We start from the raw sequence: 25,122 nt of genomic DNA on the forward strand, positions 1-25,122 counted from the left end.
GTGTGCCGGAAATAACACTTAGACAGCGGCAACCATCGATAACACGCAGACGCAAGATAGGCCGCAGGAGCTAAGGAGAGTGGCAATGCCTCCTAGATATGGGCACGGCGAAGGATGCATCCAGAGCCCATTCTTAACTGACCAGATACTAAGCGGTTAGCACTTTCCTGCGGCACTTGAGGCGCGAATATTGTAAACGGAAGCGGAAGTAGCTGCTGGACTCTGAAGGAGATGCCACGGCCGTACAAGGGAGTGGAAGCACAACAAGACGTTAATAACTTTCACAACCTCAACTGGGGAATCGAGTCACAGATTAGGTTACGCCAAGTACCAGCTTTGGGAATACCTGTGGCGGAAAATGGAAGATAGTTAAGGAAACTGCTAGTTTTCTTCTGTTTAATAATGTATCAGGAACATATACAAATAATCTGTCAAATTTCAGACTGTTCTTTTATTTTATTACAGAGAAACCTCTCAGGTGATTAAGTAAATGTCATAAATTTAGTAATGGTATTGAATTAATGGTAATGCTTTCGATTGCAATTATAAACATATAGTTTGTAATTAGTTACACTATCCTTCTAATTCATTATTCAGTTTTCATTATAAGTTTCCTATAGTCATTAACTATTACTTTTCAACATAAATGGAACTTAAACTTATATAAGCCAAACTAATCTATCAACCTAATTAATCCCCAATATTACCAGCATATTTATGTACCTTACGATGTCTACCTGTCACACTCTACTGCAAAATAAACAAAACAAACATATACCCCACCATAACCCTAGTGTATAGAGAGAGAGGAAGGCTCTTCCAACAACTGGCTTAATCGAGTCTCTGCTTCACCCTAGGAAGTTGAGCTTGAAAACTTTTTCCAAAAGGACTTACCCATCAGGGAGGCCATCAGATCCAGTTCCAGCTCCCACTCCTGCACCGTCCACTGACGTCATGTCCGCCGAGGTAAGAGCCTCCGTGCCGCTCCGTTCACGCACCAGGCGATCTGGGGAAATCAGAGGAAGGAAAGAAACCAAAGTCAGATGGACAAGCTCATTAGGGCCAGCGGTGTGCTGTACTGTTCTTGGGAAAGGTAATTGTATAAATAATATTTATAAAAGCGCTCTTTTCGCGGATTAGAGTTCTCTTATTGCTATGAAAGAAAAGGTGAGGATTTAGTGCTCATTACAGTCTAGTTTTATTTATGGTCGTCCAATAGTACTTGTACATACATTCTTTAAAGATACTTTGTTGCCCAGCTATACTACATTTAACTAGATTAGTAACAAGCTGTTCTTTAGGGTTAGAAATTTTAGTTTTCCGAAAATAATAAAGCTGTAATAAATGGCTTTCTATTCCCATCACTCAGTAAAAGCACAATCCGCCTTGACTACCCACCCGACTCCTGGCGTTCCAGCTCCTCGGCCTGCTGGCCCGGCTTGGCCTTCACCTCGATGCTAATCTCCGCCGAGCTGAGTCCTGCGTGACAGGAGTAGACCCCGGCGTCGCGGAACGTGATGTCGAGAATGCGAAGGGCGCCCTTCTTGGACACCTTGAATTTTCGTGAGCCCTGCAGCGGCTTGTGGTCCTTGCTCCACTTGATTTTGGTGCGATTGTACCTCTTCACCGGGCACTTGATCTTCACCTGGGTGCCGAAGAACACCACCCCGGCACCGCCCACCTTGAGTGTGATCTTGGTCTTCTTGGGATCATGCTGAATGTGTGTGGAGTTATTGATCTGGATAACGGGCTTGGGGTCCTCCGGCGGACAGGGCTTCACGTTGCACGGCTTCTTGTCCGGTGGCTTCGCGCTCGGACACATCGACTCTGGCCGCTCGATCTTGTGCTCCTGCGCCATGATCTGCTTGCACTCCACCTTGCGGTCCTTGAACCCGTATCCGCAGGTGTGCGAGCACTTGGACCACTCGCCCACCTCCCAGCGGACGGGGCAATCGAGCACGTTGCAGTACTGCCTGTCGGCAGGCGGCGGCTGTGGGCACATGCTGTTCGGCACCACCATGGTGTTCTCGCCCCCGCGGGTCACCTCGTGGATGCACTGCACCTCGCGCGTCTTGATGCCAATGCCGCAACTCTTGGAGCAGGGCGTGTAGTCCGAGTAGTTCCACCTCGGCGGACAGGGACGGTCGTTGCAGGTGCGAACCCGCGCTTCGGGTTTGGTTTCTGGCGAGCAGAGGAAGGGTGAAACCACCCTGCCGTTATCCTCCCTCACGCAGTTGATGATCAGCTCCTCCACGCCTCCGAGGCAGGAGGCACTGCAGGATGTGTAGCCCTGTTCCCTCCACACGTACGTCTTGCCAGGTTCCGAGACACCGACCTTGATTGAGTCCCTGGGAAACTGGTCGTCGAACCCATGCGAGGGCAGCACGCACGGATCCTCCACGCAGCGCTCCGCCTCGTCATGGGGCTTGGTTCCCTCACAAAGAGAGTCATTTACGGTCGCCACTGTCCTGGAGTATTCCAAAAATATTTTGCACTTGTAGGTGCGACGACGAATGCCCTCGCCACAGGTAACGCTGCAAGGTGACCAGTCGGTGTCTTTCACGAAGCTGTAATTGATTGAATATAATAGATTATTTAATATTAAATAGTTGTATCTTAAAGGAAATGCAATTGGAATCAATATATATAAAGCAAAAGTATTTCAAGGATACAGTCGCCTAAAGATAAAATCATTAGACATTAGTAAAGGATGTTCTATTTTCAGATATTTATTGGATAGTAAGGGATGTAACTCCGATCCTATGTAACATGAACTTTCGACTCAATGTAGTCATGGCCTCTATTTCCTTTTCCATATATAGCCTTTGTTAGTTAGTTATGTAATCTTTCGGATAAAGTTAATAGAGTACCATTAAAACTACGTTCTCTTAAGTTAATAAAGTTAGTAATATAAATGATTTCCCGCATTTATACTCCCTTTACCGCATCAAAAACAAACAATTTAGCTTTGGCAATATTTATCAAATTTTACGCTTGACAATGGGAGGATTCACACCACTACCACTCATCAAGGGAGAAACCATGGGGTCCAATTCCAGTGCCAGAATCGAATCAACTAAAACTTGTGTCAACGCGACCCATCGCAACGTTCAGGCCACAGAGTTGCGCTCTCCGTATTCACCAGAGCTAAATAAATTCCTAGCAACAATGGAGCTCGACATGTCACACACATTGCATTTCATTTGGCAGATGCCAGAGCCCACATTTATTGAAGTCCCTTTTTAGTCCTCGCATAACCCGCACTTCTCGCTTTTTATCCTACTGGAGTTGGTAGTGGTCTGCAGTGGTTGTGTCCAGGCATTCTTTTGTTCCAGAAGTGATTTTTATGGTCGCGCTGACAGTCAATAGATGATAGTACGGACGAGAGCCCAGAGGTCTACCTTACTTCTACCCCTTATTGATTTGTAGTCAAATTGTAGATGAGACTTTTGCAAAAAAGAACAAAAAAATAAATAAAAAGCGGCGCCAATCGGCCGCAAATGTCTAAGAAAGGCTCTCTCTCTAAGTAGGTCAGCTTGGAAGCAGCACAGGAAAAAAGTGAGCATACCATTTTCAATTTCATAGCTTTCTTCAGACAAACCTAGCATATAAGTAAATGTGTTTCACAACCATAATTCTTCTACAAAATAATACAAAATCGACATTACTTTTCCAATAGGTCTACAACTTAATGAAGAGAGCTAAGTATCCTTTTATCCTTCCACGAGAAGGCATTTTCCAATCTTTTAATCAGTTTGAAAACGTTAAGTCCTGACTACTTTCCCTGTTCCAAAGTATAAAGTAGTAGTATAAACTATAGTATATCCAATGGAGTTGTTTTGGATAGTTGTAATATGACTAGTTTAGAAGATGATATAGCTTTGGTGTGACTAGTTTTAAGGATGAATTCAGCTTCTTGTACAAATTTTCACCAGTGTATCTCGTTGGACAGGCGCGTGTTCTCAACTTTGTTTGCTTGCTCCATTCTGAGTTTGGTGCCTATATCTCTTCCTTTTTTTTGTTTGTCTGGTTGGCGCTTTGCCATTGCCAATCTCTTCATGACTTTTATTGTCGCCGCATCGGCATCGGCATCGGAAGCGGAGGCCAAGGTTCTGGTGGCGGCATCGAGGCGCGCCTTCATGGCGACGCCAGGCTCGAATAGTTTCTGTTTAGTGGGCATTGCGACGACAAAGCCTCGAGATAAATACTAAGAAAATATATGCAGTTTAATTACTTTTTATTTTACTACACGTTATGCAAAAACGTCGTTTGCTTGTCATTTGCTCAGCCTTTTGAATCTAAGTCTAATTTATAGTACATTTTATTTTCCGACTGTAGGGATTGGCATTTGAAATATACTATGTACATACAAAGGTCAATGATTGACAATTTGAGATGATGGTTCTTCATTTTTGCTAAAGTAGTCAAAGAATTTGTAATTAAATAATCCCTAGGGATATAGTTTATATAAATATAAAAGAAACATTAACACGATAGAAAGTCAGCTTTGTCAAATTCCATGGTATTTCTAGAGTTATATAAGAGACAAATCGCAATGCAAATCTTAACCTTGGCACTCATTGTGCTTTATAAAAACACATTTGTTTATTAACATACAAAATGCTTTTCCACTTTGTTAATAAACGATTTTCCTTCCACAATTGCCCCAATTGCAACCGCGCGAAACAATTTCCTGGCTTTCCAGCGCTCTCTGGAAAATAAACAAGCGAGAAGTTGGGAAAAGCGTATAGGGGATTCGCAATCAGAGCTGTAATTTATTATTTGGCCTAAGTATTCCCCACGCGCCAATTATCCGATAAAAGCACTCGAGTTTGGCCACTCGCTTCTAATGATTTCATTTAGTTTCATTTCGTTTGTATGCCGTGGTTTCGCCGGATCAGTGCTTAATTACAGTGTGTGTATACACCCGAGGCCCCAATTTGATATGTTTGAACAGCTACCTTATCGGGGGACATTCTTTATCGTTTCCCAATAACAGCACAGCGGACACGTCAAAGCCCCACTTTAATTGTCATTAGGCGCACTTCAGCAGGCTGACCAATCTACGTCCACTCCAGTGTACCAAGTCGATGGCTTCCCTTCCTGCTCCTTCCCGCTCCTTCTGGCCAAGAGTGTGAGTTTGTCTAATAGCCTTAATTTTAGGTGTCGACAATACTCGAGCCAGTTATGATGAGTCACGGAGAGGGGCAATGTCTGCTGGTGCGTTGGCCAAGTGCTCGAGTCGAGTGGCGGCTAAGTGAGTGGGATGGTGGATAAGGATACGGCGAGGGACCCTCCGACGACGCACCAAATGTGAAATAAGTCAAGTGTTGGCTTCGGGGCGAGATATGGCGAGAAGAGATATGTATACTACATACAGAAGCCTCCGGCTCCGAGACATGGGGTCGGAGCCAAAAGCCTTGGAAGTCCCAAGAGACCTGGCTAACAACACAGAGGCGTGCCATCATTAGGAGGTCCTAGCCGTAATTATTGAGACACCACCGCCGCGGTTTCTCGATATTCTACATTATTTTGTGGAAGCACTGGCCACAATCAGAGTGTGGAATTTTAATGCCCCACGTTATTTGGGTGGAGAAGGTCATCCCTGTCTATATTTCGATCTTTAAGCTACTTGTACTTAGTTAGTCCAACCTAAGGAGGTCAAGTGTTATGCTAATCAGACTACGTACTAGTTATATAATCAGAATAAACTACACGGTTAGAGTTTCTCATAGTTACCTGGGATCCAGCGAAGGCCCGTCGGTGTCACCTCCTCTCCGGTTGTAGTTACTATTTGAATTGCCGCCCATCAATCGCATGGTTCGCGGCTCGTTCGGAGCTTCCTGGTGCAGGCGACTCTGTGTTTGGTGGGAGTAGCGCAAGGGTTGATCGGCATACGACAAGCCCTCGCCGTCATCGGTATCCTGACCCGATTCCAGGTCGTCAATGTCCTCGGCCTCATCGTCCAAGTCCTCGTCGTCATCGTCATCCGCGTCGGATCTGTCCATCTCCCGCTCTGACCGCTGAAACGTCGGAAGTCAGGAGGTCAATCAAGGTGCGAAAGACGCAGATAGCCTTACCTCATTCCCAGAGCGACTGCTGCCCACAATGATGGTGCCACCGCCTTTGTTCTGGGAGGCGCCTTCACCTCCGCAGGGGATTCCCGTGGAGCACTGCTGCATGCTCCCCGGCTTTGTGAGCGGATCACACTTGGCACTCAGGCTGCCGTCCGTTGATTTGCATTCCACGCCTCGCATTTGTATTCCCTGTCCGCAGGAAACCGAGCACTGTGGGTTAGTAGAGGAGGAGGAGGGAGTTGGGTAGACACACCCGTAAGCATTATAAATTGTTTCAATATGCTCCTTTTTTGCCGTCACAGAAAGGCATTTGTTTGCGCAAGGGATGAGCCACAACATGACAAAGTGCCCTGATACGTCGCAAATGCTTCAAGTGATGCGGCAGGAAACAAGGAGGCAACTCAGCCGAGACACAAAGCCACACGCCATCGTCATCCTCATCACCATCGCATACAAATGCAACTCTCGTTTCGTTTGTGTTTCCTGGGGCCACAGGGCGTATGCGTAACATCATCGGCTCCATCTTCTTTGTTTATTTGCATAAAAATATCCCTCTTCCTGCCCGCTTCCACAGTCTGATTTAATGGCGCTTAATTTCGTGGCATACATTTTATTAATGGACATGAACGTTTACGTGTTTTTTAATAGGCTTTTCCGACCCCTAACTCCTTTTCCATTTGCCGCTCACATCATTTATTTTGCTTTTCATCATCATAAGCATTATGAGAACTCATTTAAAACGCTGACGGACCCGATGCTGAAAGGTTTTGCGGTTAACTTTTAAACAAAAGAGTTTGCAAAACCAAACGGAAATAAAAGCTACCGACTTGAAGGTACCCGGTACGCGAAAGAACGGAAAAACTGGTAAATTTATTACAGAATGACAAGAATAGTTTAATCAGAATCTAAAACTCTTGGAATGACTTTAAAGATTGTGACAAGGGAAATGGGATAAATTAATTTTTATATTTTAAAAATCTCAAAACTTTGATCTAGATATAAGCTGTTGTTACGTAATTTACAACAAGCCCATCATATCCTTCTTCTGTAAATTCACCAGGTGTTAAAAGAGTATGGAGAAAAACGGTGCGGAAGTCGTAGTATGATTGAAAAGTTCATTAAGTGGTTAATAGGCCGACTTTAAGTACTTAGCTTCCACTCTCTTTCTCTCATTTTCGCAAAAAATAAAAGTTAAAAGTGAAAAGGCATTGGAACTACTCTTCTCCTACTCTTACAAAGTTTAATTAGCTCCAGTTCGCCTGAATGTGTGATATTTAATTTTTCCGAATTCTTAGAAAAATGCTTTTATTCTTTATTCCTCTCTCAGTTCAGTTCAACTCTGGCCCAACCCTTCGCAAAAGTGCCACCCCAAAATCATTAAACACTGTTAAGGCGAAAAACTTAAGACAATTCAATTAAGCAACACATAAACCTGACACCCCCAGAGCAGGCGACTTAAGTCCCCACACGCCAACCCAGGCTGAGACGGGGCGGAGGAACATTAATAAAGTCGCAGTTTAAATGAACAGCCACCAAAGTGGATCCTTAGCCGGCCATTCGAGTGGTGGAGCACCGAGTGGCGGCCAGACAAATTTAAGCAGCCGCGCCGCCGACGCCGCCACCAACTTGATTAAGTTGTACGGCCACGGCTATTCCCAGTGGGGCGAGTGGGGCGAGTGGGGCGAGTGGGGCGGTTCTGAGTCTCAGTGGCAGTCTAGCGGCTAGCAGCTTATTACGAGCCACCAAGCAAAGTAATCAAAAAGAACGGAACACGGACTAAGCCTATTCGAATAACGAATGTTCTAGCTATATCTCTTGAAATACTATACTGTCATTTAGGAAAACTAATTTCTATTAAACTTGATTATACAGTTGTGGTGTATAAATTTAAATGTGTATTTTGATCAAATAATAATTGATTTTGTATACATTTTCTATAGGCACGAGCTATCAAGGTAAGGTATGACTGCAAAGTATATAATTTTGACCCTACGATGGGTTTCCTTTTGCGACCTACGTGAGTGATCTGAAAACATTTAACTTTTCAAAATAATTTCCTCTGAATGTGTATACATAAATTCATCTGTATTTACCAACTTTAAGCACTGCAGTACCACATGTCATCAACAGTCATCAAAGCGCCGACTGCGACTTCTACTGAGCCGACGCTCTGCCCACGATACAGTTACGACGGTAGTCTGAATTGATGAATTGCTGATGAATTTTTGATGAATTGTTGATAAATCATCGATGAATTGTTAATATTACATGGGTGAATTGTTGATATTTCATGGATGAATTGTTGATGAATTGTTGATAAATCATCGATGAATTGTTTATGAATGTTGACGGATTTGTTGATGAATCATTGATTAATTCTTGATGAATTGTTGTTGATTGCAGCCTAGGACATGCCCATGTTAATTCATCAACAATTAGGCCATTAATCGATAAATAATCAACAACACCGCCTTGACTGTTGATGAATCGTTGATTAATTACTGGTGAATGGCACTACAAGCTTTGATAAATTGTCAAATATTTTTGGTTTTTTTCTACTACTTTCAATGGTTCATTGGCCAAAAGGCATTCTAAACCAGCTATACCCCGGACTATGGCTTGAAGCATACATGCAGCGGTGAGTAGCAGCCAGCCAGACATTTAGCTAAGAGCCCAGACATGGCCTCGACTAGGGGCATGGGGCATGGGGCAACGGCCAACGTGCGACTTACAACTTGTGTCTGGGTGAGAGCAGCCCCCTCTTCACTTTTCCTGGCTGCAGCACAGAAAGTGCACGATTATTGCACGACTTGTTGTACCTCGGCCCAGAGGTACTACGGTACTTACCCCAGTCCAGTCCTCGACCTCCCAATGCGGACACTCCTCGATAATGCAGGTCTCTTGTGTCGGCGGTTTCGGTGAGCGGCACATGATATCTGCAACCTGCGAGGGAGTGCGGGGAAGGTGTGAGAAAACATGGCCATAATGTGTTGGACCGCCCTTTCTGCATGCTATGTTACATTAGGAGCGATTGGGTGGGTGTTACCGCTGGTAATTGCCACGACCATCCTGCCGACTACTTAAGGTGCCAATTCGCACTCTTCCTCGACCTCGACTTACCCTCGTTTTGATGGCGTTAGACTCCTCGGCACAGACCACCATCCGCTCACGGTACCCATGTCCACAGAGCCTGCTGCAGGTGCTCCAGTCGTCGGTTATCCAGCTGCGAATGCACAAAAGATAAATTTAGGTGGTGAATGAAACAATCGGAAAGTAAACAAATAAGTGTACAAAATAAATTTACACGCTCTTAAGGTACATAGTTGGGAAGCGGTGTCAGGTAGAGAAATGTGTGAGAAAGAAAGGCAGGACTTCAAAGTAATTCCTTTGTTTTTGCAACCGAATAACATAGTTGAGTTGTCGTACATCGCTGACATCCCATTGAGGTGAGCAGTAATGCTGCTGAAGGAGCTTTGGAAAAGCAGCCCAATTAACGACAAGATAGTAAAATAATCTATATGTCAAAAGCAAACAATCATAAGTTTATAAAAACAAGCTAGTTTGCAATTGGACTGATTTCAACGAATTATATGTGGACCAGTTTCGGATGAATGAAAAAAACCTTACTAAAAGTGTATGAAATGTTTATAAACGCTATACCAATAAGACAAGATTATACTAAGGAACGAAATTATTGTAGAAAACAACCTACTCGTGAAGGGGTTAAGAAACCACTATCAAAGGATATATTTGAATATCGGAAAGATTCGGCTTTCGGAAATAAATATTTTATTCTTCGTGGAAAATATATACAAAATGTAATATTCTTTCTATGTTAACAACCCGTAAGAATGCATTATCTTTAAGAAGGAATTTAAAACTGGGTGTAATCGCAGCCTATTGGTAAGTATGGGAATTGTGAAAAGTATTGGGTATCTCTAGAAACCGAGCTATTTAAGTCTAATTTTGTAAGCTTTAATCTATATTATTATCTTAAGTAGAATGTGTTCAGCGCATATACATATGTACAAGGCAATAATTATATTCTCTGAGACCACACAGAGCTGGTTCAAATTCCCAGTCTGATAAAAGTGAGCTCACATTTGTTGACCCAATCTCCGCGTAACAGTTCATCACACGAATGTACAATTCTCGATGGCTCACTTCTAGCCACTGCCACAATTCCCTTGAATCCTTCAAAACAAGGAAAACAAGGCCCACACTGAGAACTTACCGCGAGACAGTCAAACTAAAAAAAATCATAATTGATGTCTACGCCCAAAGGCAAAGTCGCAAAGCTGCGAAAAGCAATAAATATGTAGTCCGGAGGCGGTGGTGGAGAAAGGACGAGCCAGGACACCAACAGGAACAGGAATACCGCAACCAGATACCCAGATTAGAATTCGACGGCAGGCAGGCAGGGAGACGTTCGCCAAATTGGCGTAAACTTTCGGCTCACTTTGGTCTCGGTGCGGTGTGCTTCTGGTTTCGGTTCCCGAAATGTCACCGAACGATAAATAAGCGTGTGCCAGAGTGCCAGCAGTGGACGAGGAGGAAGGACGACAAGGCAGCCGAGCAGCCCGCAGCGATTGGAGACAACGTCCGCGTCCGACTCCTGGGCGATAATAGTGTGCCAGTGTCGGCAATCAAAACGTGCGCACGATAAGCGATGCCATTTAAATTGATAGCTGGCCAGGTGGGGACAACGGAGCGTAAGCTTCACTGAGGAAAAACTTGAGTCATCAGCGTGAAGGTTTATATATAGCCAAAGCGAATCTCAGAGGATGATGAGTAGAGCTCCTGAAGGGTCCTCAGAATAGGTCACTTTTGGTCAGGTTCGTCAAGTATCCTGCGCAGGAGGAGTGAGTATAAACAGAGACATGTTAATAATAAGGTAGATAACGCCTCTAAATTAGCTATCCTCTTGCTAGCACTTCGGTGTATAAGAGCGTACAGATCTAGAATGCCTGAAAATGCCTTCGCTCTATAAAGAATCCTATCTTTATTCCTATTTCATGGCGTTACTCAACTTGTTATTTTGGTATACAAAATACCCCTTTAGGCTACCAATTGTAATCTACTCTATTCCGAGTGTAACTAAAGGCTCGCTTGGGAATGTGCTTTGTGGTAGTTTGTGGATATAGCCGCGAGGTAGTTTAGGCATATACGTAAGGTGGCTAGTTAGGGACTAGTACTAAGTACTTGCCAGCGACTATATTTAAGTACTTACCGCGGCGGACAGCTGTGAGTATTACATTGCTCCACTGACGCCTCCGGGCGATTAGTGAGGCTGCAAAGAGTATCATCCACATCGGCGTTGGTTAGACGATTTCTGCATATTGGACGAGCCATTTTGTATCCTAAGGCGGCAGAAAAAATAGGAAAAAAAAAACACCATTATATTAGTAATGAGATAAATTGGCTGAAAGGTAAATCTTTTACATTAAAGAAAATAGAGGACACTGAGACTGAGGTACTTCAAAATGAATATCACTTTTTTCCGGAGTTGAAATTATATAAAAAGTCACTTTATTTACAACAACACAGAATATGAATATGTTTAACCCAACCTATATTCTTAGAAGGCCAGTGAAAATTGCACAAGGAAAATATTAATGTCTTACATATTATTTTAAAAAAGAAGAAGAAGAAGAATTTTAAAAAAGAATACACAAAACAAAAGGAATGTTATTTCGAAATATTCCCTAAACTCCTTTATTTCTTCAACTGAATTAGTAATATGTATGTGAATGGCCAAGTCACCAAGGCAAAGCTAAAACTCTAAGCGATCTCAATAAAAACCATCAAAGAAAAATCAATTTTTCAAATGATTTAAATGTCAGCTCCCAGCTGGGAAATGGGATCTGAAAGGGTCCAAAAGCACAACCGGAAAATGGCAGATGGCAAGCTGCAGTCAGCCAAGGATGAAGCAAATATGAGGAGATGGAGCTAGATGGGGGCAAGGAACACTGCATGACGTCATAACGATCTGTCAGTTTGAGAAATCGTTGCAAGCCCTTAACCCTCGACCTCGGCCATGCCACCGAACCCGGTGCAAATTCTCCCCCGGTGAGCAGCTGTGACGCTGATTTTACAGCTATCGCATTTCGCTTATACGTAAACTCTATTGGCAGCGAGCGTGTGCCATGGCCATGTCATAGTCATGAAGCTTCTGCTCCTCATCGGGTCCTCCATTCCCATCCCCATCCCCATCTTCACCCACATCCTCATGCCCATCCTCAACTAGGGTCCTGTCATCCTCATCGCCCGCTGACTGCGTATTCATGACACAATTGGCTTAAGGCAATTGGTAATATCCTCTCATGGCATTAACGTCAATTGTCGTGGCCCAAAGAGAAGTCATCTTCAGCTCCAGACCGAGTTCCTGTGGGTGGCAGGGAGGAGCGCAAGAAAAGCTGACAACCAGCAGGTTGCCGGAGTTGAGCTTCTTAAGCGCTGAATCTCTGCGAATCTCCACCATCCGTCTTCACTCCTGATTCATCTTCCTTCGTGTGATGTCAAACTTGGCAAATATTTAGGGGCACAATATGTAGGTATTTCTTTGACTAAATCTATTTATATGAAAGTATAGGAATAACATTGTTTCTTAATTTGATTTCGAATATGTTTGTATATTCTATATAACTATAAATTGTAATGTCGTGACACAGACTTTACTCTACTTAATTTCCCAACGCTTTTCTCTTTATTTCTCTACGAATAATTCATTGCCTTGTCTCTGGCTTCAGTCTTCCAAGTGCTTCTTCATCCCTTTGAAATTAAAAAAAGGAAAATATTTACAATCTAAATGACGATTGAGTGTTTTTAATTTGGGACACGGATGTCAGGCAGCTCTGTGCGAGTAAAGTAAGGCCATCAGACAGTTGGAACTCCTGTCACGTACACAAGAACTGCAGTTGAAAAACTGCAAAACTACCCGAGCAAATATGTATAATTGAGCATAATTGATTTCGTGAAATGTGTGCAATTATATGCTTGAGGTGGGAGGGGTGGATTGTGGACTGAGCACTTCTAAAAGCAATTCGATGTTCAAAGCAAAAACCCTATTAAATTGGGTCTGGCATGGAGCGCACAGGTGACCACTAATCCAAAGAGACCCTGGGGCTGGGCACTGCACTGCACTTGACATTTAACTGACATCTAAAAACTAAACACAGTCGGACACAGACACATTAAAATGTAATTAAAGGCGGGTCAAGCCGGAATTGAGTAGGTCACGCGGGTTAAAGGCAACTTCCTCAAGCGATACTGCAATTAAAGTTGGCGAGAATGCCTGAAATTGATTTTGCCATTTACCCCTGGATAATGCCCGAGTAAACGGCTGATCCGAGCCGCCTCCATCCGCCCATAGTGACATTTAGCCAAGCCAAAGCAAAGTTATCCTGGACAGGCTAATGGGCCAAAAAAGAGCCGAACCGAATCATGATTAAACATTTATAGGGACACCTGAGCAGCCGTAAAGTTGACTCTGTAAGACATCGATCCACTTAAGCTATGATGAGTATATGTACATCATTCAAAAGTGCATCAACATTCAAACTTGTACAAATTCGGTGAATCTTTTCTGTTTTTCAAACTCTAATCAAAACAAAAACACATACAATGTTTTATTCTTCAATTAAATTAGCACCCAACTTTACTTTAAATCTAAAGACCAAGAAAACCACTTCCTATTTTCATTACTCATTTCATTAAACTGCACAACTTTTCGGACACTTCTTTCGCACATTTGGTGAATATATAGAAGCAAAAATAGTTTCAAAGCTATTTGTTTTTATACACATACGCACACATAGCTCCTTGTACTCCATGTGCTCTTCAACGCCAAGTTTCATTACCTCACGGCTCATCAAGCCACCTACTTGGGCACTCCAGAAGGGAACTCGAAACTTAACCCAGAAATGGGAACCTGGCAGCCCAATTTATTGCCCGAACCTAGCATGAAACCCGACCTAAGGCTGACTTTGAGCTAATCGACAAACTTTAGTTTCAAATATATTATACCCCCAGACTATTAATCAAATACAGGTAGCACCGAGGGCGGAGTAAAAACACAGTTTTCAACAACCATATTACCCGGGGGGACTCGGGGGGATCCGGGGGGAATGTGGATAGTAGCTGCTGCCACTCGATTACCATGCAAACATTCAATCGAAACAAATTCCAATTCAATGAAAATAAATGAGCACGACAAATAGCAGGCTCCTCTGCACAGGACACACTCCCGCCGAATGGGGGAAAAATAAATTTGACAGTATTTTCGCGGGAGGGGAATAGGAGCAGAGGGGCTTACAAACGGCAGTCAGGCACGCTAAGAGCTCCTTGGGCCTCCAGTTTCAATGTTCTTGACATATTCCACTTGTTTATTTACCCTACGGCCAGCAAAGGCAGCCGCTCATCGGTGACAAGCAGTTGGTTTACACTCGACGAAAAAAGTATGTCAAGAAATGTGCACATATATTACAATGCATAGTCATTCTGTATCTCACAACACATAAAATGTTTTCCTGAACTGCAAACAATTGTTATCAATTGACTTTGATTTTTTGTTAACTAATATCTAATAGATTTTAAATAAAATTGAACAAGAAAGAGAGTGTGGCTTTGCTTCCTGCTTTACCTTCAGTGAAAACGATATGATTTTCTTCATGTAATGCATATTACTCTTACATTCAAATTGTTTTCAGTGCATTGGGGGCTAGGACAAGGGGGCTGAACTTACCTCCGCCGCAGGTGGCAGAGCACTGCGACATCGGTGCCATCTCCCAGTAGTAGAGCGGCTGGGAGCAGGAGTTTCCATCGCCACCGCAAACGCCGCAGCCGTCGATTTTCTTTGTGGAGCCGATTTTCAAGTCGCAGCCAACGCGCTGGAAAGAGAGCAGAGACAAGGACGACGCCGATGTTAGAAGGATATAGACACAGGCGAAGCCGAAAGGTAAATAAAAATGGATGCGTAAATAAAGTGTAAATCAACTGTTAGTGGTATCAATAGCGTAACACACAGAAACAACGGCAATCGTAAATAAAATATGGAAATCAATGGCGAGGAATCCATTGCATAAGCTTAGGCGCAGACTGGATGGAAATAAACAAAGAAAAAAGAGTCGGCCTTGTGCCCCATGGCACATTTTATATCCGGCATTCCTTTGTTTGATTTTGATTCGATTCTTTTCACTCGAGTTCACGATCCGTAATTTTCTGTGTTTTTTTTTTTTGGAATTTAACAGCAGTGTGCTTGCAAATCATAAAAAATTGGAGGCACTTTTTGAATGTGGACTTTTTTTTAATAATATATGGTTAAAGTAAACAAAAAGTTTAATTTATTAACAATTTGAATTTAATATAGTAGTAAATTAAATTAAATTAACAAATTGAACTTAATATAGTAGTAAAATCAATAGAAACATTTTATAAGTTTGGTTTTAGTGAGCTGCATTCAAATCGCAAAATCCGGAAAAATTGAAGTTGAATATCTTTTAAGCTAAAAATCCCCTTTAGCTTAACTTGGCTTTTGTCCAACTTACTGTTCAAATTGTTTCTCAAAATAAACGAACTGCAAAAATACCAAAGCCAAATGGAGAATTCGGAAAGTTTTTTCAAATTATTTTCAAATCTCAGTTTAGGATTACGCTGCTACATATGCATTCAATTACAAAGTAAATCCATTCTCACAATCCGTAGCTAAATCATTTAAAAAAGGTTTTTCTGAACTCTGAACAAATTGTTATCGATAATAAATATCCTATAGAATCTATTTAAAATGATATAATAATACAGTGATTTCTGCTTTACTTTTAGTAAAACAGATATGTAAGTAAGGAGGATTTTCTTTAAGTAAAATTATTCATATGCCATATGCCAGATATGTATCTCTAAACAAAAGTATTTGTAATTTAATTATTTCCCAGGATATAAGAATACTATTATTGCTCAAGGAGGGACCCTACCTATATATGTATATATGAACGTTTATGTATGAATGACAATATTTTAGCTATTCACCACTTTGTCGGCTGACTTGTTTGTCGACTGTTTGGTGCGCGTAAACCGCAAGACAAATAAGCAAACTCAAAGCCTGCGGCTCGCATTAAACGACGTCAAGCTGGCAGCAATCTATTTGATTTATTTATAACAGATATATGTACATACATAACACCCACATAGAAATGTAGGTACAGGAGCCATGTACCAAAAGTGCCTCTGGCAGATGCGAATGCTGCTTCTCAGTAGCAAAGTGTTTGGCTAAAAAATAAAACCCGAAGCGGACCGCATGACATATTGGCTCTTATTACAACAAATTGGGGTGACGACTTGGCGCGAAAAATTGTAAACTTTTTCAAACAGAATGTAAAAAATAATCCACGACAGGGATAAAAAAAACGTATCGTATTCTCTAAAAAAATAATTTAAATCATAGGATTTTAACAATTTCAAGATAAAAATACAGGAAAATCCTTAATGCTTAATTTTTTTTAGTGCATTAGGATACCAAACTCAACTTATATGATTTTACTGTAGTTGTAAAAACAGTGAAAGTCAAATATACTATTCAAGACTTTTTAGAACATATTAAGCTTCTAGTAAGACTATGATGAAAAATTCTTCACCAATTTAAGACTTCAAATATCGTAATGCATTAATTTAACTTAATAACAGATATTAATCAAACCAGTAAGAAAATCAAACTATAATTTCATATATATATTTCTATATAAATGAAACCCTAACCTGAATTATCTATGATCACTTGTTTTTAAGCCATTTACAAACCAAACATAAATTCTTACAACTTAAGCTTTCCCAAAATTCTTGAAATACTTGTATTTATTTAAAGTCTGCAGAACCTGATATAAATTCCATAAAAAAGTACATGTAAATTTAAATAGGAAAAAACCATATATAAGTAGGACATAAAAAATATCAATTCACTTGAGTTACTCATTCGTTCCGTAAGAATTAAGAATGGCATAGTGAAAAATAGTGACACAAAACGCGTTGAACTTAAGTTTTCGAGTGCCCCTCGGCACCCATGTCAACATACCGTAGCATACTTTGCAGCACATTTCATGTCAAGCTCCCTGTCGTAGCCCGGGGAGCTGCTCGCGCTCCTCTCCTCTCTCGTGCCCCTGCTCCGCTCCTCGTTGCCCTGGGGCTCGCTTTATTGGCATTTCAATAGTTGACTTTTGACGGCAGCAGCAATGGCAGCAACTGAGGCAGAACAGCCTTCGAAGCCACCCACGCTCACGCCCACCCCTTTCGGCCGCCCACTTTATGATTTATTTATGCGCCGGAGCATAATGATACAAAGGCGCTCGTGTTATGCAATCTACATACATATACATATGCTTAACGCTCCTTCGACGAGCGCCAGAACGAAAGTAGCTTTTGTTTTCGTCTCTTTGGGTTTTCGGCAACGCCATGCCTACGGACTCACCCAACGGACTCCCCACCAGGAACCCTGGGAAGGTACTCGTAATTTATCGTTCTCCGCCATGCCGCACAGTGGCACATCTGAGCTCAAAAGTTTCTTAGTTGGGCAAACAAATTGTATACATACATATATCTGCAGATATCATTTTTGGGAAATGCTTGCAATAATAATGGAGATATTCGGCAAAATTGGCATGCAATCACCCACTGTACGTCGATGGGGAGCACTTGGAGTGGAAGGGAGAGCCCGACCGGAAGGAAATTGCCCCTCAGGTCCCTCATACGTTGACTAAGTAGAACTCACCTGACATTTTCCTTGGATGCACATATCCAGGCTGCCAGAACGACAGCGGGTTCCATCTTGGACGCGCGCCGACAGTTGCACAATGACACTCTGCTCGTCGTAGTGCTCCGATTCCTCGTCGTGGCCGCCACCCGTCTCCCGGGATATGTCCTCAACGAGGTGCGCCGGGTGGCCTCTGTGAATGGAGAAGATATCTGGCATCAAAAGGATTCATGATTTAAGTGTCAAGCTGAATTTAACCTATGCTTAAAGTGGAAAAAGGCTGTGTAAGTTGACTAATTAGAGGCATATTAGTCAATACTGCATTGAAACTGATTGCATAATTAAAATACATTAAATTAAGAAAAATAATTTGCCTTGAAAAATAGAAATTATCTAGAAGATTAGATTTTGCAGCAACAATTATTCTCCTTTATGAATCAACATACATTTTTATAATACTTTAAAAGAGCTTAAACTCAAATTTAACCAACTGAAAACTTAAAATTAAAATAATAAGAAAAACATAATTTTCAACTTTTTTTAGATTCTCTCCATATATTTCTGGCAGCCTCCCTTAAATTTAATTTCCTAATGTAAACAAATCGATTCAGAACTCCCAATCTTAAAGCTTGGAATACGATTTATTTGGCCATTTAAAGGAAAAACAGAAAAGAAAGCTAGTGCAACCGTACTGAATTTTGTATACCCTTGCATCCCACTGTCTTTTAAAATCACAGCTATGATCGGATTAACCGCCAGACAACGAAACCACAAAAAAACCCAAACACAACTGTCGCTAATTTTAACCGCAAAGGGAAAAAGGAGAAAAACGCAACAGCAAAGGGAAAGCAAAAAGGCGCAAACAGCTTTTTTATTGTCACAAAACAAGGAAGTAGACGGACCAAGCCACATAAATGTGGACATAAATGGAAGCCACTTGAAGCCTCACAGCACGGCTTGCCGAACGGAAGCCACGATGAATAATGAGTGCACATCCGACTGGACCAGCTGCACCGCAGTCCGAATAAGTGTGGCCGTATCCCCATATCCCCCATAAACTACACACAACCAAATTTTACAGCAATATATTTCGTAGGTTAAAAGACCAGATTGCTATACTTAAAATGTATGGAAATTATACGTAATACGTTTATCTAGATATTTAAATGACCCTTTTAAAAAGTTGCGACCTTTAATGTGTTAACGTAGTGTATTTGCTAACTTTAAGGCGTACTCGGATTGTTTCAAATTAGAATTTTCCAGTACTTGTTTTTTTAATTAAGCAAAAATCAAGCAAAGAACTCTCATATTTTAAACAAACTTTAAAATTGTACTTTAAGCGCAATCAAAAAATTAATTTTCAGAAAACATTCTTAGAAAACATAATGTTTTTTATAAGATATTTAATACACTTGATTTTTTCGCAGTGCTTTTGAGCTCTACTGGACACCGTCCCAACTCCTTGCTCACACTCACCTGCACGTGAGCGCACAGGGCTCGACGTAGTCGTAATGCGGTGTCCACTTGTACAGAGTGCCATCGTAGGGGACATCGTTGTAGGCGGCACACTGGCTGGAGCGGAAGTCCTGCTGCTCCGGACAGGGCTGCATGTTGCAGATGCGGAAGCGGGCGCTCTCGCCGCGGCAGCTGCCGGAGTTGCTGCACCTACGTATCTGTTGCATGATGCCGCCGTCGCAGGTGCGCGAGCACGTCGACCAGTCCGACCAGGTCGACCACTGGCCGGGTCCGCTGCCTCCTCCACCTTGGCCCTTCGCTCGCTTCTGTTGCTGCAAGTTGGCAGTTACATTCGGGTCGCCGTCTCAAAAGCCTAAAAGCACTCACCTCCAGCTCATTTTCTAAATCGGATGCTGTGTTCCATGTGTCGTCGAATGCCTGGCTCGCATTTAGCTTCTTTGCCCAGGCAGTTCGTGCATCCAAAAGCAGGCAAAGAGTTGCCTGAAAAATTATAAGAAAAATGTGTAGAGTATGAGTGTTTACGTCAATTAAAGTCAGCACATGAGAGTCTTAAAGAAACCAAAACTAGGATATTGAAAATTTGTTAAATTTGTTGAGTCTTTAGCGCGTAAAAAATATTCTTCTTAAATGTATTAGGTTTTACAGTCAATTCACTGCTCAGTTTTACTAGTAACTGTGAGAGCAGGAAAACTTTTTTTTTTTAAGTTTAGTATGCAATAGTTACTTGATTGTATAAGAAATTACAGATAACTGAATTACAATAATAGTTTTAACTAGAAATTAATTCGAAGAATTAAAATACCCTGTGGTGCAGCCACTTTATTCACTCCTCCATAATCCATTATATAGTATATAAAATAGAAGTTGAGTCTTTCTACATAATGTAAACCTGGATTGCTTATAATTTTGAATAATTTAATTTGAATTGAAATTTGGCAATCTTGGATGACTATATAATATACAAGAGTCATCAGCCGAAAAACTCCCTGAATGTGACGTGGTTGGCAATTCTATAGGCAACTTTCACAGTGATTCCCTTTTATCACGTCGTTACTCTACTTTGGTTTCCCTGATTTTCATATCGAAGGAATATTAACCTGCGGGCACGCATCACGTCTACACATCTACGCACGTTTTGGGAACCAGGAATTTGAACGCAATCCCTACAAGCTCGTTGAAAGAGGGGTGAAATCGTTGTTGTCTGCTAGCTCCTGCTGTTACCGGTGCTTTATGGCGTGTCGCATTATGTCCACGTGCTTTAATTTAACGAAAACTACTTATATACGAGAATGTATTATATATAGTCTGAGCAACTGAGCACGCAAACAAGGCCTAAACGCCTGTGGCTTAACAAGACGGTAAGTGTTTGTCGCAGGAAGTAGATATTAGAAAGTTTATAAGTACTCCAGAACATGAACTTGGGCTTGAAGTGGTGTCCCCGTGTCCCCTTCTCAGGTGGGATTACCTTTTTAAATTTTATGTTAAAAGTGAAACTAAAAATTAAAAGAACCATACAAGAGAACCCTTTCTAATGTTCAATTAATGTAACCTAAAATCGATTTGTTATTTAACTCGAGGCTGGAATGCTGTAGCAATTTACACATGTAAGCAAGTGTCCTTGGACGCCAACTTCCTTTCGCCCAAGGCCAGCGAGTCCGTTAGTAAGTCAAAGTTATTAACGGTGTGCTCTTAATCGCTGTAACACATGTATCGGCCATATCTGCCGGCAACACACCAACACCAGGTGGAAGGTGGCTAACAACTAGTCGGCCTAACAACATTCTTGCTAAGCCGTGATCTCCCCGAACTCCCCTGACCTGGCAAAGAACAATAAGCCGTAACATTCAATAGTTAGTAGGAGCTATCTTAAAGGCAAATCAGCTATTACGTGGACCACAGCCCATGTAGTAGTAGTAGCGTATCAACAGCCACAAACAAATCCGGTTGGAGGGAGGGGAGGAATTGTTACGACCAGAGGCGGTGTTATGTAAACCTTCCGGAACGGAAGCTTATACCATATAGATTGTCTCCTGCATGAAACATGACCCGACCCAAAGAACTCCCTTCCACGCTCCACACTCCACACTCCACACTCCACACTCCGCGCTCGGTACCCGTAAGGATATGTAAAGCCAACACACACCAGATAGAATGCCCGATAAGGCAAGCAAGAGTGGAGTAATTGAAGTCTGCAGAATAAACAGTGGCAATGACGGAGCCCAGAGAGAACTGTTAACAAAATCGGCGTAAAATCTCATATGTCCATCCATGCGGCTAGGAACAGCTACTAAATTACTATTTAAGTATCTATTACCTTGCTTCAAGTGTTGCCACTGCTCACTGGTCACTGGTCAGACCCACGGAGAGAGGGACGGCTCCCTTAATGGAAATGTTGGAGCCCAGGTGACCGCCGTTGGGAAAACAAATAACTAAAACCCATTGAAGACTTAGCCCAGGCCACGTGTTTAACGGGGACAGGTGCATACCCTCCGCCACCTCCTCTGGCGGACAGGAAGCCGTTTATTTGTGCGATTGCGGTTTCAGGGCTTTCAGGGGCATGGACTGGGCAAGGTTGGGAAAACATTAGCAAACAGCATTAGACAAGGAGAGCACATTTTCTGCGCCGGCATTCTGCGATGCCTGTAATTATTTATTTATGAGTTGAAACAGTTTCAATAACTCACTTTCGCAATTTGATCCCTGCTCTCTCTTTCCCTCCCCCGAGCATACGTCAAATGCCGGGAGTCCTGCGAGCTTGCGTCTGTGTGTGTGTGAGTTGTCGACGTCGTGGCAGGAAGTCATTGTAGGTAGTTAGTTAATGCGCACAGTGGTGCGAAAATGATCAATTTGTAAATAGGTTGCCAAAAAAATAAAGAGTGCCGTATGCTGGGGTATAAATAGTAATTGCGGAACTCGCTTCCTGTGTTACCATTTATATTTGTTTTAATAGGATAAATAAAACAACATTTTGGAAAATTAAATAATACTTGCCAAACAATCGTGGGGCGAGCGCCTTTTAAAGACAGTCATACGCAAAAGAAATACTAAGTATCTAAGTATCCTACGTACTTCCTCCTTAAAATAAATCAGTTACTTATGTAAAAGTATTTTTAAAGAGAATATTAAGCTAGGAATCTCTTTTGGGAAAATCAGTATGACATTTCTACGGGCCGATTTCTACCCTACTGACAAAGGGTACATACAGCTGTATGTAATTATAAAATAAATAAATATATATAAATTAATTGATGTTAATCACATAATGGTGCTGCATAACGCAAAAACATTGTTGTCTTTGGGTGTCGAAAGCCCTAAAAACAGCATTAAGACTCTTTTTGTTCTGGATTTGCCTGTTGGGAATGTTTCCTTTATACAAGCCGAAAAGGTTTTCCAAGCAGTCTGGGTCCCAAATCTAATCTATCGCGTCTCAGCTGAAACTTAACCTAATACCGGAATTTTGACAAGGAGGGTTAAAACCAATCGTAAACGTGTTTAAATGTTTTTCGAAGGTACAGATCAATATAGATCATTTTATTGAAAATTTAAAATTTTACGTTTGTGGTTTAGCAAATTTGTTGTAAAGGGTATAAAATAGAGCCTGCATCTTGCCTTCTTGGTACTACGTTACTATAATTAAATACATACATATAATAAATTAACTGTTTAGCTATTGAAGTAGAATCAAGAATACAATTTCCAATACTTTCCATCTTTTTACCCATATTTTTCCGTTTTCTATTCACTGTGCCAGCCTGGCAGCCAAGTCTATTTCCAGAGGCAGAGTTAGAGACAGTGTGGCACACAAGACGGGCCCAGAAGGATGGCGAGGGAGGGCTCTTGGCGGCAGGCAATTTTTGCATAAATACTGGGGCACGGTTGGTTGGGTCGGGGGTGGTGAATGAAGAGCATCCCTCCAGGATGCTGCTGCCAAATGCCAAAGCGTGAGGGAGTCCGGCAGACGATTAGACTGTCAAACATGACGACGGGGCTGGGTGTGGGGACGGGGGACGTGGGATGGTTTCGGGGTATCCTTCAGGTAAACGCTGTTCCGTCAGTTGATTGTATTGTAACTGGATGGAAGGCAGGTATGTATATGCTGCTGTCTGCGATGTACGTTCTGCTGGATAATGTGTTTGTAGCGTTACTTTGGTTATTTATTCAAAGCGACAGCGACAGGCGGCGCAAAACGTCAATGAGCTAAAATTTTCCTATGCGAAGGCTGCAAAGGTCTCTGCCACAAAACAGAAGGTGAGTGAGAAGGGGCAGGATCACGGTCGCATAGCTGATTTAAGGACTAGGATGGTATAGCCACATATACAGATACAGATACAGGTACAGATACAGTTACAGTTACAGGAGAAGCAACAACGATGACATGACAAGGGATGGATCCAGATGGATGGATGGATGGATTCTGCCGGTTGCCTAGAAGCGGGCTCTGGGCTTTTGGGTCCTGGAATTGATGGTTCTTCCCTGGCTTATTTCCTTCCCGCTCTGCACTCCGACGATGGGGGCTTGTCTAACCTGTCCGATTGTCTCGGCCTGTCTATCCATTTGACTGACATTACTTTGTCATTAATTTCAATGGCAACACTTAACGCATGTGAAAGTAAAGGTCAACTGTCAAAAGCCTTCCAAACATCCTTCCAAAAATAAAATTCAACGTAGGAAAAGCACAGGTTTTCAGTACAAACAGAACGGGGAGTGGAGGAGTTCGCCCATCTCCGTCTCCGGCTTCCACATATAATGCCATTTAACGGCTATAAGTGGCCATGTTAACTGCTTCCGGCTTTATATGCAGTCCGTCTCGACTCGATATGGCTTCACCATGAACACCAACTTTGCACTATGAATACGACGGTAAATACGACTGAGTAGTTCGACTCAACTTTTATTTTTGTTGACTCAACCAACAGACTTAAAAACTACGACGAAAGTAAATAATGAAGTTGTTTCAGTGTAACGTATAAGATAACCATTGGTAAGTAAATCTCTGCGTTACATCAATATCGTTAAAAACTATCTGTGATTATTTATTACATCTCATAAATATATATTTTATGTTTAGAGATACATTTTTGAAAAATGCTTCTAGTATCCCAGTAAAAAGGTAAACAAAGTTAGTGTCTAATAATCGTTGTTTGGTGATTCACCACGTGACGATCAAATATTATATGGCCCAGTGTTAATCGATAAAAAGAAGAAATAACAAAACAATAAAAAGTCAAAACTTTTGACGTTTGAAATAAGCTAAAAACTAAAATCATTTGAAAGACCAAGAAATAAAGTGCAAAGTAAACAGATAAAAAAGAAAACAAAAATATTGATATGAGCGAAAACTTTGTCAATAAATATCATCTATGATTTAATGGGTTATAGAACCCGTATGTACGTACATGTCTATATGAAAGTAGGGATGAGGCCGTGATGAGTTGTGCCGCAAAAGCAAATTCTGCTTTTCCGGGGCATTCGATGCTTGCATGTCGGAAAGTCATTAACTCAAAAATGGAATCGAAACGAAATTGAAATAAAATGCACGACATGCCGAATGTTAAACCGTCAAAGAGAGAGTTGGTGGGTGTAGTCTGGGTGACGTCGAGTTAAAAACAAAGAGGGAGGGGCCCAGACAGAGCTCTCGGAGCAAACGGATTACATGGGAGTGTTACAAATCTACACGTACAAAAAAGGATGTGAGAAGGGGCAGGGATACCCTGGCATCGGGTGATGGCACAAGAGGCTGCGAAACTGAAACGGAATGCCAGAGCAGAGCTTGTTTCAGCTTGGAGTCGCTACGTGATATTTTCACAAAAGACGGGACAATTTTTATGAGGG

General features: G+C 42.0%; 1 protein-coding gene across 16 annotated transcripts in view; it reads right to left on the reverse strand.

Moving 5' to 3' along the window:
• The window catches only part of nolo (ADAMTS-like no long nerve cord), a 56,917-nt gene that overhangs the window by 13,935 nt on the left and 17,860 nt on the right, over window positions 1–25,122 (reverse strand). For 12 of the 16 annotated variants that reach the window (XM_086832157.1, XM_086832148.1, XM_086832160.1 and 9 more), the window contains 11 exons: window positions 19,657–19,770; window positions 19,291–19,601; window positions 17,833–18,007; window positions 14,821–14,965; window positions 11,308–11,437; window positions 9,198–9,300; window positions 8,925–9,020; window positions 6,081–6,287; window positions 5,740–6,023; window positions 1,399–2,567; window positions 895–1,006 (listed from right to left, as the gene is read on the reverse strand). In XM_086832157.1, the coding sequence (XP_086688283.1) occupies window positions 895–1,006; window positions 1,399–2,567; window positions 5,740–6,023; window positions 6,081–6,287; window positions 8,925–9,020; window positions 9,198–9,300; window positions 11,308–11,437; window positions 14,821–14,965; window positions 17,833–18,007; window positions 19,291–19,601; window positions 19,657–19,770 (2,846 nt within the window). The remainder of the gene's footprint in view (window positions 1–894; window positions 1,007–1,398; window positions 2,568–5,739; window positions 6,024–6,080; window positions 6,288–8,924; window positions 9,021–9,197; window positions 9,301–11,307; window positions 11,438–14,820; window positions 14,966–17,832; window positions 18,008–19,290; window positions 19,602–19,656; window positions 19,771–25,122) is intronic. The other 4 variants (XM_086832153.1, XM_086832152.1, XM_086832158.1 and 1 more) reach the window with 1 other exon arrangement.

This window comes from Drosophila serrata, unplaced genomic scaffold (genome assembly GCF_035046125.1).
Source record: "Drosophila serrata isolate PLE 108 unplaced genomic scaffold, ASM3504612v1 contig_245, whole genome shotgun sequence".
In the NCBI taxonomy this organism is placed as follows: domain Eukaryota; kingdom Metazoa; phylum Arthropoda; class Insecta; order Diptera; family Drosophilidae; genus Drosophila; species Drosophila serrata.